The sequence below is a fragment of the Octopus bimaculoides genome, chromosome 1 (genome assembly GCF_001194135.2).
Source record: "Octopus bimaculoides isolate UCB-OBI-ISO-001 chromosome 1, ASM119413v2, whole genome shotgun sequence".
Lineage (NCBI taxonomy): Eukaryota > Metazoa > Mollusca > Cephalopoda > Octopoda > Octopodidae > Octopus > Octopus bimaculoides.
The window spans coordinates 134,838,302-134,855,509 of record NC_068981.1 but is presented as its reverse complement, the minus strand read 5'-3'; the positions used below and the strand labels follow the sequence as shown (position 1 = coordinate 134,855,509).

Below are 17,208 nucleotides of genomic sequence, written 5' to 3'. Positions count from 1 at the left end.
AGAGAGAGAGAGAGAGAGAGATAGATAGATAGATAGATAGATAGATAGATAGATAGGTAGGTAGAGTGTTTGCTGCATATATGTGAGGTTGTTTTAAATTCTCATTTCAGAGGTGCATCCTGACTTGTGATAAGCAACACTCATAAGGTGACTGGCATATCTAGAGTAAAGTTGAAAATGTTTTAAACTGATTTCAGGGTCTCAGAAGAGAGTGTTGGGTAGAGAAAGTATTAATGAGATAGTAAACATAATGTTAACATCAGGAAATAATATAAACTCCTTGTAAAGGTATTAGTATAATATCAAGGTAAGAAACTGTTACTATGAATATATGTTGTAAAGATGTCATTGGTATGTTAATATTGGTGCATGCTTTTCATGTGGCTGCTACATGCAACTGCCTTAAGCTTGAAGCATGATAGCCTTGGTTATTCATTGATGTCAAGGACTACATCCATAAATGTGCTAAATGTGCAGAGATGAAAAACTTTCGAAAAAACAGGCTTCATTTGTAACCCAAAGAGTTAGATCCTTGGATTCATATACACATGGATCATGCTCAAGTTAATAATATCTGCTTGATGCTTGTCCTAGAGGATACCTTTTCAGGATGGTCAGCTCAACCATAAACATATATATACTGTATCTTGGGCCTACAGTGTTGTTTTAATGAGATGATACAGCTAAAGGAAAAGAGAACAAAGATATGAAACAAGAGAAAGTTTAAGACAAAACCAACAAATAAGAAGAGTTTGCATGAATGAATACCATTGTGCAAGATACCTTTAACACAAATATGCCCATAAAAAAATGAGGTCTTAAAATTTCACTGTATTTAGATAAAAAGTTATGGTAAGCTTTCACAATCTGGAAGAGAATAGTATGCAACTGTTAGCTACAGGTGTCGACTACCTACTGAACATTTTGTATGCTTAGTCAGTTGCTTCCCAGCGAGTTCATGTCCAAACAAGTAGGAGCAGGTTTTGCATTACGAAAACACGACCAGGGTTAAGATGTTAAAGAGATATATATGGGTTAAGGTGTCAAAGAGAATGCCAAGAGAAACCCAGAAAGAACATGGATGGGAAACAGTGAGATGATTGTATATAAAGAAGGGTGATAAAATAATATGAACAATGAACAGTGGGGAGAATATTGAGAGAGGAACCAAATATGATAAGAAAACATGAATGTATAACTGTTGTGTAATATTATGAGAAATATTCAAAGAAGGTTTCAGAAATGATTTTGTGTTCCTAGAGTGCAACATCTGAATGAACAAGTTGATTTTTTTTATCCCCTTAACCGTAATCTGTTATCCAGCTCAGTATCATAAAAATAATTAACATAATTCTTTCTACTAGAGGCACAAGGCCTGAAATTTTGAAGAGAAAGAGCTAGATAATCATAGCAACTCAAGTGCTCAACTGGTATTTGTTTTATAGACCCTGAAAGGACAAAAGGCAAAGTCAACCTCAGTGACATTTGAATGTAAAGCTGGCAGAAAGACGTGGTAATGATTCTTCCAAATGAAAGAATGCTATGGAGATACATAAATTTATGCATCCTACTAAGAGTAAGAAAATTTATATAATGTGAAATTTTCACAAGTTTTGCTACTTATTATCATAACGTATTATTGTCGTATTGAATTAAGCATGCTTTAGCTAATCAGCATTACATAATGTAGCATTAAACAGGGTATTACATATTACTGGAATAAGACAATGTTCAGCCTTCATTAACCCTTTAGTGTTTAAACTGGCCATATCTAGCCTCTCACACCTAACCTACAATGTCCTTCTAAAAATAAGCAATCACATCATTGAAACCTCAAAGCTATAACATAATGCATGATTAATTCAAAACAATTTGAGTGAAAAAGTATTACATTTAACAGAGTAATCTGAACACTAAAGGGTTAAATGTTTCATGTGTGTGTGTGTGTGTGGGGGGGGGGATGTTTTAAGCAGAAACTTCATAAATTAAGTTTCATGTTTTGCCAGTTCTCAAGTAATTTTGTAATAAAGCTATTGATTATAAATGTTAATGACAGAAAATGTCTTGATTTGGTTGGAATGTGTAATAGCATAGTTCGATAGTCATATTATTGCTAGCCATTTTGAAATATTTCAACCAAAAAATTAAAATTTGTCAACAATGTTGACTGTTGGATGCATATCAAGGAAAGAGGTTTGATTTGTTTGGAGCATGTATAAATATGGTATAAACATTATTAAAAATTGCACCATTGGGAATTTTAGAATATTTCCATAGATATTTCGTTCCATGTTGACAAAAAGACATTATCTCTGAAGTGGCATGTTTTATAAAGAATTCCTATGAAGCAATATATTTGATTTCTCTGAAAATGTAAAGATTACAGTTACAGTTACTCTGATTATTAGGTCTGGCATGTTCTAATATCTTCCAAATAATTTTGCAACTTTTGACACAGTTATTTTTTGAAGACTAGATGTAGTTTGACAAACGTGTGTCCAAAGATGTTACTGGGTTTCTGAAAGTATGTTTAAAATGATTTTCAGTCAACCCAATATAATCCTTAAAAGCTGAATAATTTGTGTTATGTATACTTTCACTCTATAAACTATTGTGTTCAAAAGGAATACATTATCTAATGAGAATTTGAAACAACTATGTGACGGGAATAACTGGATGTATAAAGCTATTCGAAATATTTGCTATTTCTGTAGCAAAATTACTTGTGCACCTATAACTTAATTTGACATTATTTCCATTTAAAAATCATATAATATCTATGAGCTTTTTTGGAAAGTACTTTTATATTAAGACTGATTGGGGTATCAAGTTAAACAATATTGTTCTTAGTGTCTTAGTATTAATATTCATATTAGTTATAAAATAAATTTTATCTGTGAAACTATTGTTTCAATATTTCATAATAATAAAGGGTTGTTTTGTTGAAAAACAACAATCCATATGAAATACTATTTTATTGGTTTCAGTTATTGAACTACCAGCCATGCAGGGGCACCAAACACCATTCTAACATTATTACCAAATTATTAATAAGGGCAAGTGAATGGTTTGAAATTATATTTATTGCAATGCCAATTTCTATTTGGTTTCCTAAATATTCCTAAGGTAATTTATAAAAATATTAACTATTTGTAAATTTGTGTTAGTAATTTTTAGGTGTAAGTCTTTAAATTGTTTAACTGGATCTTTTCTGAATGTCTATAACCTTCATCACACAGTAGGTGCATTATGTCATCATAGAGTTTTCTCCCCTGAAGTTGCAGGACAGTGGCAGGGGAAACAATTCTAGAGAAAATGCAGTGTGTTAAAGGTTAACATTTCTATTCCATGTAATAGTGATCCCATCATCTTGATGTATATCACATTGAAAATGATTAAATTTGATATGTAATAAATATGACATAAACACCATAAGCTAACAAATTTCTGTTGAGTCTAGGCTGCCTATGACTACATCAAAAGAATTAACATAATTTTAATTTTCACCCATAGATCATTTTGGAAAGCAAGCAATGATTTTGCATGCATGATTAATTCAATATGAAAATCACTAACTGAAATATAATTCTCAATATAAAATCATGCTTTTTGGAGCAAATAGTTATTTATAGACTCAAACTGGAAAAATTTACAGAGAAGCTTGTTACTAATATTATTGAACCAATTGATAATGCAAATGCTGTTATTCCATAACGGTAAATCAATCATTTGTTTAATTCTAAAAATAATAGTGTCTAAGATAATTTTACTCAATATTGTCAACTCACTTTTGGTTAGATTTGTTAACTTACAAGATAAATTATCAATGATATTTTGTTTTTAGTCCTTAAATGTAGGTTTTTGCACATTTAACCCTTTCATGTATCTCTAATTCAGTAGTTTTTTCATTAGCCTTGAAATTAATAGAACTGAGTGTTGTATTATTACTTACTATTAAATGCTCACAACCTTCTTGATATTGTCAGGTGAAGTGGTCCTTGTTTGACAAGAACAGCAATGTGATGTTGAAAAACTTCCAAGTTTGCATCACTTACATGCCTCACACTGAATAAAGTGCCAACCATAGGAATATTTTGCCATTACTAAAGATTTTATGTTTCCAAGAATTTTTCTGGCAAATTCAATGTACATTAGGTATGACTGTGTGGTAAGATGTTTGCTTCCCAACCACATGGTTTTGGGTTCAGTTTCACTGCATGGAACTTTAAGCAAGAGCCTTCTAGTCTTCTACTATAGCATCTGGCCAACCAAACCCTTGAGAACAGATTTGCTAGACAGAAACAGAAAATAAGTCCATCGTGCATATATATATATATATATATATATATATATATATATATATATATATATATATATATATTCTTTTATTTGTGTCAGTCATTTGACTGTATCCATACTGGAGCACCATGTTTAGTTGAACAAATTTACCCCAGGATTTATTCTTTATAAGCCTAGTATTTATTCTATCGGTCTCTTTTCCTGAACTGCTAAATTACGGGGATGTAAACACACCAACATCAGTTGTCAAGCAATGGTGGTGGTGGTGGGGGACACAAATATATAGATATATGACAGGCTTCTTTCAATTTCCATCTACTAAATCCACTCACAAGGCTTTGGTCGGCTTGAGGCTATAGTAGAAGACACTTGAACAAAGTGCCTGAACCTGGAACCATGCGGTTGGTAAGCAAGCTACTTACCACACATTCGCTCCTGTGCCTATCCACACAGCCACTCCTATGCCTCTATATATATTAGGTTGTCAAGAAAGTTCTTGTGGTTTTTAACCTTTAAACTCAGATGCACATATCTCGGCTCAAACAAAATTTTGTTAATCGAAATAAACACCATCAGAATCAACACCTGTTTGCCAATGCAAAACAAGTTTATTTATGCCAGTAACATAAAAATCTTGCGTTCTGGTGGCAATGAAGTCACTGAAGGCGTGTTTGGCATCGTCTTGGTTTTTGAAGCATTTCTCACGAAGGAAGTTGTCGAGATGCTTGAAAAAGTGGTAGTCAGTAGGCGAGAGGTCTGGTGAGTATGGCGGATGAGGCAGAGTTTCGTAGCCCAATTCATTCAATTTCTGCAGAGTCAGTTGTGCAACATGCAGCCGAGTGTTGTCATGTAGAAGGATTGGTCCTTTTCTATTGACCAATGCTGGCTGTTGTTGTCGGAGTTTCTTATGCATTTCATCCATTTGCTGACAGTACTTCTCCACTGTAATGGTTTCACCTGGATCCAAACAGAACAGCTGTGATGGATGAAATCGGCTGCAGACTACCAACAGTCACCATGACCTTCTTTTGGTGCAACTTTGGCGTCAGGAAGTGCCGTGGAGCTTTGTCGGTGTCCAACCACTGAACTGAGCATCGCCAGTTGTCATAAAGAATCCACTTTATATCGCAAGTCACAATCTAGTCGAGAAATGGGTTCTTGTTGCATAAAAGAAGGGAAGACAACACTTCAAAACGGCGTTTATTTTGGTTGTTGTTCAATTCGTGCGGCACCCATTTCTCAAGTATTTTTGCTTTTCCAGTCTCTTTTAAGTGGTTGGAAATTGTCGTATATGTTACATCTAAGAAGCAAGCTCTCAAACAGTTGTGCATGGATTGGCTTTGACTAAGGCTCTTAGTTGATCGTTGTCAACATCCGATGGCTGACCACTACACTTATCAACTTCAAGACTCTTGTCACCGCTACGGAATTTCTTGAACCACCATTGTGCTGTACATTCATTAGTGGTCCCTGGGCCAAATGCATTGTTGATATTGCGAGCTGTTTCAGCAGCTTTTCGGCCTAGCTTGAACTGGAATAAGAAAATTGTGTGAATTTGCTTTTTGTCCATGTTGTATTCAACATTCCGCAAAAAATGGCCTAATTATTCAAAAAGAAAAAGAGTAACACGATTGGATAGAGCAAAAAACGGGCTTTAAAATGATATATAAAGTCAAAGTAATTTAACGAAAATTAATTTGAAAATACATCATTTAAAACCAAAATTAAAAATCTCGCAAGAACTTTCTTGACAACCTAATATATATATATATATATATATATATATATATATATATATACACACACACACATACATGGATATGTTTGCATGTGTGTATTATTGTTTGTTACCGTATTCTTATTTTGACACTGTGTAGCAATTGCAAATGAGTGTCATTGTCATGCAAGCGGTGGCTCTTCATTTCCAGTCTTCCATGATGGTCATTCAAATATATTACCTTACTTAGAAACAGGTGAGAGTCGGTGACAGGAAGCACATTATGGCATAGAAAATTAGACTCAACAAATTGCACCTGACTCCATGCAAGTGTGGAAAAGTGGACATTAAAAATCAATGAAAAAAAAAGTTAATTTCTAGAGGTCCTTTTTGCTTTATATCTTTACAAAATTTTGTTGGCTAATGCACAATTTTATCTCCATAGAAATAATTATTTTCATTAGATACTAAGAAGTATTTTGTTTTTACATGATACAGTTGCAATTCATAGACACTGCAAATATTAAAATTTTCCAACTAATAACATCTATGAAGGAGTGGTCACAAAGAAGTGATTTTGCTTCAAAAGGTGTCCAACCATCCATCCATCCAGCCAGCCATTTTCTCAGGCACCTCCTCCCTAGGGCCCTGTCACAAGCAATCATCATTACATTCTTCTGTTGGATCCCCAAGTATGGCCAACTGAGACTATGGATATTATTGGACTATTGTGTTCTTGGCCTACTCATTGGTCTCCTACCTCAAAAAAGGTCCATAGCAAAAATTGGGGTTTAGAACTGCTAGTATGGATTTTGATTAGGTTCAAGACCAATGTTTGTAGTGAAAGGGGTATAGTTGATTTAACTGACCTAATGGAATACTGTTACTATTATTTTATTGACCAACAGATGGATGATAAATAAAGTCAATTCTGTTAAGAATTTTCTTAAAATTTAGAGAAGTGTCTTAGCTTAAAATAAGGCAGTAGCAATTATATTCCTGAGATGATAGGCTGTAGAGGAGAAGTAAAAGGCTTATAGTTATAAAAATAACAGTGAGAAAGAAAATTATGAACTTCAGTGCAATTAAAAAAAATATATAAACAAGAAAGTAATTTTAAGAAACCACAGCAGAACAGCAATAAGCTTCAGCAAATCTCAGTGCTTTTATATTGCTAGAAGTTGTAAAAAAAAAAAAATAATAATAAAAAAAAACAAAAAAAAAATCAAGCAGTTTGAGAAAAAAGCTACAAGAGTTTTGGTAAGAATTCATTGGAGTGGTAACAAGACAAAGACAGCCAAGTTGTCACCAAATTATTCCAGAAGACTTACCGGGCTCGTGACTCCTTAACCAAACTGCAGCAGTTGTACGTACCCTCTTTTTCCATCTGCTTCTGTTTTTTTCTCAATCGTAAGTTTGCTCGTTTCCTAGCCATATCCATGATGGGTAGTAGAGTTTTATGGTCCCAGTCACCAGGTGGCAACACTATAGATTCCGTCAAGAAGTCATTGATGGCATGTAGAAATTCTTCCCTACTTTCAGCTTGGTAAGCTACATCATGGAAGTTCTAAAAATTAATGAAGAAATAATGGTGAAAGTCATTATCTAGCATAGAAGAAGTGATATTAAGACAGAGAAGAGGGGGGAAAATGTAAGGAAATAAAGTAAGAAGATAAACACACCAAAGAAGGTAAAACAAAGCTCTCTTAATTATTGAAAGAAATATCCACTTAATTTCTGTAGGCCTACAATGCTTCTACTTTCAGAAAAATCCTTTCAACAAAATTACATTTAATTTAATAAAAAAAAAAAACACACACACACAAATCCTGTGAAGAAAATTATTTTAATTCAATCAAAAAAGAATAAACTTTCTTTAGTTTTTGCCACAAGAAAAATGTCCCAAAGACCAAAAAAAAAAATGATAATATTGATTGCATTAGTTTCTTTTTGTTTTTATAAAAAAATAGTATCAAATGTTGACTGCTTTGCTGTTTCACAAACATCTAATTCTTCCTAATAAACAGTTTAACCCTTTTGTTACTGTATTTCTTTTGAGATGCTCTGTGTTTCTTTCAATTAATTTTAAATATAACAAAGAATTTAGTAAAATAACCTAGTTATCATGAAGCTAGTGTTAGGAACATAAATTGTGACTAAGGTGGAAGATTTTCATTCAGAATTTATGAAAACAAGACATTTGTACTATAGAGCCAGAGGTGGTTTCAGCCGGGTTGGTATCAAAAGGGTTAATGCCATTATTATAAATCTTTTAACATTCATTCTTCTTTTAAAATTTGGATAATTTTCTGAAGGTTTTTGAAAAAGCACGAATTATTTCACTCAAACCTTAGAAAAGATCTTTGTTGTTAAAACCACCTATAGAGGAGTCTCTTCTCTGTTATCTGAATTGCGTTCCTGCAGCTCTGTTAACACTTTAAGGTGTTCATAGATGAGTGTCTCATCATAATGAAAAACTCCTGAATATCACCTGCAACAAGTTCTTCAAAGCCAATTTCCTGTAACATTTGTGTAAGGCTATTGCTGACTGAGACCGTTTCATACTCAATCTTTAAGTCTTTCTGAACAACACTGGGACCATTTTTTTTTTACAAATTTCAGTGAAGAAATGTATACTCTTTTACTCTTTTACTTGTTTCAGTCTTTTGACTGTGGCCATGCTGGAGCACTGCCTTTAGTCGAGCAAATCGACCCCAGGACTTATTCTTTAGAAGCCTAGTACTTATTCTATCGGTCCCTTTTGCCGAACCGCTAAGTTACGGGGACATAAACACACCAGCATCGGTTGTCAAGTGATATTGGAGAGACAAACACAGACACACAAACATATATATACATATATACGACGGGCTTCTTTTCAGTTTCCGTCTACCAAATCCACTCACAAGGCTTTGGTTGGCCCGAGGCTATAGTAGAAGACACTTGCCCAAGATGCCACGCAGTGGGACTGAACCCGGGACCATGTGGTTGGTAAGCAAGCTACTTACCACACAGCCACTCCTACGCCTACTTTCCTGAAACATCTTCAATAATTACTTACAGAATGTTATCATTTTTCTAGAATTATTAAGTACTGATATTAATCATCAGGCATTGGAAAGGAAATAACTTTCTGATCCATAGGTTACAGTCGTGAAGACATGATTAGTGAAATGAAAACAATGAAGATCCAGATATTCTCACCTACATGTATTGAGTGCTACTCTCTTTCATTTATTCATATAATCTATGTAACAGTTCCAATCTCTGTTGAGTACTACGCATAAACAAAGAATAAACTTTTTTTTAAGAGATGAGGAATTATGTACATTATTTACATTTGATGGTTATTTGTCCTCATCTTGTTTGTTGTTAACACAACGTTTCGGCTAGTATACCCTCCAGCCTTCATCAGATGTCTTGGGGAAATTTCGAACCTGGGTTCTCATTCCTAAGGTATTTTTCGATGTTATTATTATTATTATTATTCAGGTCACTACCGGGAATCGAACTCGGAATCTTGGGGTTAGTAGCCCATACTCTTAACCACTACACCATATGCCCGTGGGCATATGGTGCAGTGGTTAAGAGTATGGGCCACTAACCCCAAGATTCCAAGTTCGATTCCAGGTAGTGACCTGAATAATAATAATAATAACAATAACAACATCGAAAAATACCTCAGGAATGAGAACCCATGTTCGAAATTTCCCCGAGACACCTGATGAAGGCTGGAGCGTATATTAGCCGAAATATTGTGTTAACAACAAACAAGATGAGGACAAATAACCATCAAATGTAAATAATGTACATAAGGAATAAACTGTTGAAGATGAAGATTTAGCAACTTCTATATTTATTGAAAGACATCCAAATACCATTTGAGAAGATTTAACACAACTTATTGGGAAAACAGAAAGTATGAACAATGTGCTGGAAAACCTACTTCTCTGAAAACCCTACTGCCACTACATCTACAGATAAATTCAATTTCAAATCATGAAAATGCCCTCCTAGATAAAGGATCTTGAATATTTAAGACTAATTTGATAAACATCATCAAAGAGGTAAAATTTCAGCAATGTTCTAACCCTTTCCAAACAATTACATGACATACTTCAAACAATCCCCTAATGCACACATTCTTGCCAACAAAGAACATATATGAAACAAAACACCTTCATGTACAAAAGACTTCATACAAAAACCAATGCTAAAACACACAAGAAGCCAACATTTTGACATACACTAATATAAATGCTAAAATGAAAGAGCCAACCACCTCCCCTAAAGATAGAGATTATGTGCACTGCTTGCCCTACCTCTTATATCACTTTAAGTACTACAGTCCCAACTTTCTTTACAGTCGTAAATGCAGGATAGTCACCCCTCTGAGAGTGAGATAGGCATTTTTAGTGAATGTATTCTTGATGCCATCAACTTTGATATCAGAAGGTCTACAGCACCATATGTTCATCTCAAGAGACAAATTTTTTTTCAATCTAGGGCAGTGGTTCTTAACCTGGCTGCAGCACCTCCTTGGGAGGCATTTTGAAGGAGACAGATATTAATGTGGGGAGCTGAACATTTAGAGGTACTGTGATTTTATTTAGAAATAAAATATTTAAACTATGCAGAATATTTTTATTTCAAAAAATGTTTTTTTAATCTTTGTAAAGATTAGAACATGAAGAAGAAATTGTATTAGCAGTAAGCAGAAGATATAACTGATGATACACTAAAGAACAAATTAACTTTTTTATATAAATAAGTCCTCACTTTTTTCTAGTAATTTCTATAAAAAATTAACACAGACAGACCATACAAATATCAAATAACCATACAAATATCAAATAACCATACAAATATCTAAAAATAGATACATACTGGATAGGACAGTGCAAGAAAATATTGATAATAAATATCTGTGCAAAACTAGCTCTTTTTTATTAAGATATTCTGCTTTTCTCTCCTCAAAATATGGCTTTAGGAAGGACATCCAGTCAAAGAAACTATGTCAAAGCAACACTTGAGGTTGATGCAGCCCTGAAGTTTGCACTGTGTCAAACCAATACAGTGCGGGTGGTAAGGCGAAAGAGATAGAAGAGGTACAGGAAGGATAGAGAGCAGCATTATATTAATGCCAGTGGATAGATCAGAAAACAGGGAGATTGTAAGTGAGATGGGAGAGTGGAGGGAGAGATAGACAGAGACATAGATGAAGGTCAGAGGTACTTAGAGGTGGTTGTAGTGAGTGGGGAACAAAGGTGAGGGGGAAGGCTATTGGTGACAAATATGAAAAGGTGTTGAGAGTGATAGCAGATATGAGAGGGTGTTGAGAGTGATAGCAGATATAAGAGGGTGTTGAGAGTGATAGCAGATATAAGAGGGTGTTGAGGATGATAGAAAATATGAGAGGGTGTTAAAGATGAGATATCGCAGTCCTAAGATGTAACTCAGAAGAAAGGAAGAGATAACAGGAAACAGAGAAAGATGTGATAAATGGAAAATAGAGTAGGAAAGGATGATATTGAGAATGAAAGGATTTCAGAGAGAGGGAGTGATAACTGGTAACACAAAAGAAGATGAAATACATGCAGATTCTCTTCTCATATGATTACAGTAGTTGAATTGTGCTGTAGTTAGAAGAGTTATGGAGGGATAGGTGTTAGGAAAATGAGAGGTGGGGAAGGCTTGGCACATACACTTACACATGGACATATATAATTTCTTTCGTACAATTATAATTCTAATAAAAAGTTAATCCTTACCTGATTTGACATAAGAGTGGACAGTGAGCGGCCAACTTCATGGTAGTCCATCTCTCCATTATCTGGACCAAGTAGCACAGATACAAAACGAGTAGGTAAAGGAACCTCAGTAAAGTTTTTAATGATTTGACCTTCTGAAAGTCGAACAAAAGCCATTGCAGGTTTTTGAAGGAAGTCAACACATCCTACCATCACTGTTGTAGCTTCAGATCCTATTGGTATCCTTTTTAAAATGTCCTGAACTCGTCTCTTTTGTAACTCCGGAGATATCAAAGGAATGTGCGCATTACCAGACTGCTAGAGACAATAAATAAGTAAATGGGACATTATTATTCTATCATATAATCAAATCAATTATCATATAATATGTTAACAAATAAATCAAATTGACTCTTGAATTCAGAAAAAGATCTGAAAATACATTGCACGTCATTCAATTTTGTTTTGTATTTTTCTAAATTTTTTTCCTCCATTTCATTCAGCCAAGCTGGGTAAATGTGAAGGCAGACTGAAATAATGTTATCAAGTAAATAAAAAGAATACCAGGCAAATAATGTCTTAAGAGGAATTCTATGAAACCTATACAAGTGTAGTAAGTATGATAGGGCTGAATTGGGTAACTTCACCAATTTCAAATATAGGCAGGACTGGTTGAGCTTAAGGTAGAGCTGTAAGTACCTTAACCATCTCACTCTGAAACTATTTTGTTTTCCCCTTCTCGTTTAGGTCTGTATAAAATATCTCACTTACTTCCTCTTTTGCATCAAATTGTTTCTCTTTATTTGTATTTATATGACTTTATTTAGTTATTTTGTTGTTTTAGAAACAATCTAAAACAAAAATAATTATCATCATCATCATCATTATTATTAATTTAATTATTTCCTCATTGACTTCTTCAAGTAATTTGATGAAAGGTGAGTGAGAATGGCGACAATGGCCAGTGTGAATCAGTCTACACCAGTAGACTGGAGAACACAGATAGATAGGACTTTTGCCCTTGGTGGTTGGGATAATCTTGGATCTATGGGTTTTAGGTGGTACTTTGGTACTCTGTTGGTTACAAGTGTACCAGTCGATTCAAACAATGGAACAGCCTGCTCAGGAAATTAATATACAAGTGAAATTATTGAGCACTCTGCAAACATGCATACACTTAACGTAATCCTCAGGGAGATTCAGAATAACACACCAAATGTGAGAAGGTCAGCCCTTTAAACTACAGGTACAACTTATTTTTATTAGCTGAGTGGACTGGAGTAATGTGAAATTAAGTGTCTTGCTCAAGGACACAATGCACCATGACTTTATGATTGAGAGCTGAATACTCTAACCACCAAGCCATACGCCTCCATTACTGGTCCTTATAATTTTACATGTTATTATTCATGGCAGAATTGGTAGTACACCAGGTGAAATGCTTAACAGTATTTCGTCTGCTGCTAGATTCTGAGTTCAAATTCTGCCACGGTTGACTTTAGCTTTCAACCTTCAGGGTTGATAAATGAAATATCAGTGAAACACTGGGGTTGATGTAATCGACTGCGCCCCTCCCCACAAATTTCAGGCCTTGTGCCTTTAGCTGAAAGGATTATTCTCCATGTCAGTTGTTCTATAATCATTTCTGCATTAACAACAATTTTTTTGGTAAACTGTCTGCATAATATCTCTTTTTCAGTTGCCCTTGGGCAAATAAAGAAATCATTATAATTATTTTGAAGAGCTGGCTAAAAGAGTATTTTATTTATTCTTCATACCCAGTTGATAGAGTATGTACAATTCAATTAATAATCCCCACTTTTTGTACTCAATGTAAAACAAATCTCCAAGGGAATCTAAATGTAGTTGCTCAAAATTGCTAGAAATAACAGTTATATCTTCTCAAATCATATCCTGTTGTCTTAGAAAAGAACACTTTAGATGTAGTTTTGGGTTCCACACAGGAAAATGATGGGCTGTTCACGACTGGAACGGGGCAAAGATCTTATATTAGCTGTGGTTTGTTTGACAGGGTTGTCGTAAGCATAAATAACGAATTGAATTTTCGATAATACAAAAAGAAACGGAAAAATCTCAAGGGAGATTACTCTAAACTGAACGCCTGTTAGCAAGGGAGGTAAGTATACAAAACGTGTATTAAAAGTTTTACTACATGAAGCAAAAACAAAACAAAAATAGAAAACGAAGAAAAACAACAAAAATCACCAAAACAAATCTGGAACAGAGAACAAGAGAATCTAGTAAATTTTTTTCAATATTTTGTTGTATCTGGCATGTAAACATATCTTAATATATCTTTATTTAATTTTTTATTACTAAAATACAGACATAAACATTGTTATAATTAATCAAATGTTTTGCTAAGCTGAATAAATGAATTTGATAAGCTTCCAACTTCAATACAAACATCTTAAATGTGCAACCTGTAAGGCCAAAATGTGAAGAAAACACAAGTTAGATTGAAAAAAAGGTTGCTGATTTCCAGTGTCTTCAACATCAGAAATAATGATATTAGAGTTCAATACAGTCAACTGACAAAATATCAAGTAGTAGCCAAGTAGCCACCAAGTAGTAGCCAATAGTATTTAGTGAAGCAAGCAGGGGAGGTAACTGTGAACCTTTGTCTCCGCTAATATTTGAACCACAGCGTTCAGGTTTTTCAAGTCATGAAATATGTTAATGATCAGTACTGGCTGACTTATTATGGTGGAGATGGCAAAACTTCAAAGGAAATAGACGTTTCTCCACCAAAAGTTTGGTCAAAGATTTTAGTAGGATGGTTAACAGCTATAAAAAAGACTAGCAAATTCAACTTAAGCTACACATCATCTGCCTTAACATACTGTTCTCTCTCTCTCCCCTCTTTCACTTTTAAGTAACATGCTTATGTAATAGTCAACAAAAGACATTAACCTTTATTTATAATGTCCAAAAACACATATTAATTGCATGCAGTGATAAGGTGGTGAGTTGGCAGAATTGTTAGCATGCTGGGCAAAATGCTCAGTAGCATTTCATCCATCTTTACGCTCTGAGTTCAAATTCTACCAAGGTTGACTTTGCCTTTCGTCCTTTTGGAGTTGATAAAACAAGTACCAATTGAGCACCAGGGTTGACATAATCGATTTACTCCTCCCGCCACCCAAATTGCTCACTTTGTGCCAAAATTTGAAACCAATTATATACAGTGATTAATTGCATATACAGTTGGCTTCTTTCAGATTCTGTCAAGCAAAATCCACTCACAAGGATTTGGTCAACACTAGGTTCCATGCAGTGGGACTGAACTCAAAATTTCTCATCACACAGCCATGCCTGCATCAATGGATGTACATAATAAATAGATAAAAATGAATGAAAAAGAGAATTGAAATTAATTGATAATTGAAATAAAAAGGGGACTGCTAAATACACAGTTAAGTTATGTAAAAGTGGGTTTGATTATTTCAATATTTCTTAGAGTTAATAAGCCTTAATTTTAGCTTACTGGCAAAAAACCTGTGATGTAGCATGTTCCCAGTATTGAAAATATTAGCAAACTTATTATTTTTGGAAACTCATCATATATGAAAGGCAGTGAGCTGGCAGAATTGTTAGAGTGTCGGAAAACATGCCTAGCAGTATTTGTTCTGGATCTTTATATTCTCAGTTCAAATCTTGCTGATGTTAACTCTGCCTTCAGCCTGCTAGAGTCAATAAAATGAAATATCAGCAAATACTGGAATCAATGTCATATCATATCATATACACCCAGGCCTATTCCCCATTTTTTTAGGAGGGGGTAGTCACAAAAAGATACACACCAGGCATTCCATTCATTTCCCAGTTCAAAGAGACAAGTCCCATTCTATGCTTGGGTCAAGGGATAGAACACAACCCCCAATATCAGCAGCGGGGCCCAAAAGCATATGCTGGTTTACCCCTGCCACATCATGTTCGTTTTGTACCCCTTTGAGCAAAATCAAATTCACTCATCCGTCCACAAACACTCTCCAAGCTTTCCTATCATTTATAAACTCTTTTGCCTCTCTCATTCCAATACCTCTAACCACCAAAGCTTTCCTCACTCCATCCATCCACACAAACCGAGGTCTGCTGCTTACCACTTCTGCCTTTATCCCCCTCCTTACCATCTGCTTCTCAGTCATGTGGCCAAACCACCTCAACATTCCTCTATCCATTTTGGTTGTTAGTTTTTCTCTCATTCCCGCTTGCCTTTGCACCACCTCATTCCTCATCCTGTCCATCTGTGTTACACCAACCATAGCTCTCAAACATCTCATCTCAAACACATCTAATTGCATCCTTTAGCTTTGACAGGCCAGAGGACTGAGGGTTGCATTGAATACCAATGTTTGCTTGGGCATGGTTTCTATGGTTTCTAAGAGCTGGATACTCTTCCTAATTAGAAAATTACTGTTTTTAAATCTCACAACATGAGATATTCAGCAACAGTACTTTGTAGTAAAGATTGTTTGTCAACATTCATCCTAAACAAGGACTGCCACGTTATGTTGACAAACAATCTTTACTACTGCTCCTAATGCCAACCATATTACAGAGGATACTGGGTTTTTTTTTTGTGGCATTGGCAGTAGTGAGGTCATCAAGGGGTTAATGAGACAGAAAAGCCTGCTCAACTGAGTAAGGGTATAGTAGAGAGGGAGGTGGGTTTATGCCAGGTGGTGAGAGGCTAAAGTATGATAGAGGTTGAGGAAGAGGTGTCTGGTTATAGAGGAGATCAGGCTACCACACATTATATAAGGGTTGGTGAGAGTAGCTGGAAAGAGAGACAAAGATGTTGGTGGTGAGGGGTCAGAGTGTACTCTCAAAGTATGAGAAAGTGAGTGCAATAGAGAACACAGACACAGGATTAGAATGGTGAGTGGTCAAATGTGCAAGAGTTGAGAGGAGTATGACAGATGGCAAAAGGTGGAGTATGGTAAATGTAGTGAATGGTGGAAGCTGGTTGATGGTAAATATAAAATTGGTGGGCAAGTTGAAAGAAATAGAAGAGGCTCAAAAAAGAGGTAATGACAAGTGAAGTACAGAAAGGGAGAAGAGGAACATTATAAAGTATATATATATATATATATATATATATGTATATAGGTAAGTGGTAGGTTTGCCTCGATCCTTCAGGGGTAGTCTGAAGCATCCAAGCAACCAGGGGATGTTTAAATCCGGAGGCACTCCTGGGGGTCACCTGTATGGGTACCATCTTGGGAAGAGGGCGTCCAGAGGCAGGTAATTTATTGCTTAAACCGTAGTTTATGTAAATATATATATATATATATATATATATGTATATATATATTCTTTTATTCCTTTACTTGTTTTGGTCATTTGACTGCAGCCATGCTGGAGCACCACCTTTAGTCAAACAAATCAACCCCAGGACTTATTCTTGGTAAGCCTAGT

The 17,208-nt window shown here is 35.0% G+C and overlaps 1 protein-coding gene and 1 pseudogene across 9 annotated transcripts in view; both read right to left on the bottom strand.

Annotated features, from left to right (window-relative positions):
* The window catches only part of LOC106871495 (band 3 anion transport protein), a 762,999-nt gene that overhangs the window by 45,594 nt on the left and 700,197 nt on the right, over positions 1-17,208 (bottom strand). For 8 of the 9 annotated variants that reach the window (XM_052970950.1, XM_052970954.1, XM_052970948.1 and 5 more), the window contains 2 exons: positions 11,788-12,084; positions 7,391-7,583 (listed from right to left, as the gene is read on the bottom strand). In XM_052970950.1, coding sequence (XP_052826910.1) covers positions 7,391-7,583; positions 11,788-12,084 — 490 coding nt within the window. The remainder of the gene's footprint in view (positions 1-7,390; positions 7,584-11,787; positions 12,085-17,208) is intronic. The other variant, XM_052970953.1, reaches the window with a different exon arrangement.
* LOC128248834 (histone-lysine N-methyltransferase SETMAR-like) lies at positions 4,430-5,975 on the bottom strand (annotated as a pseudogene).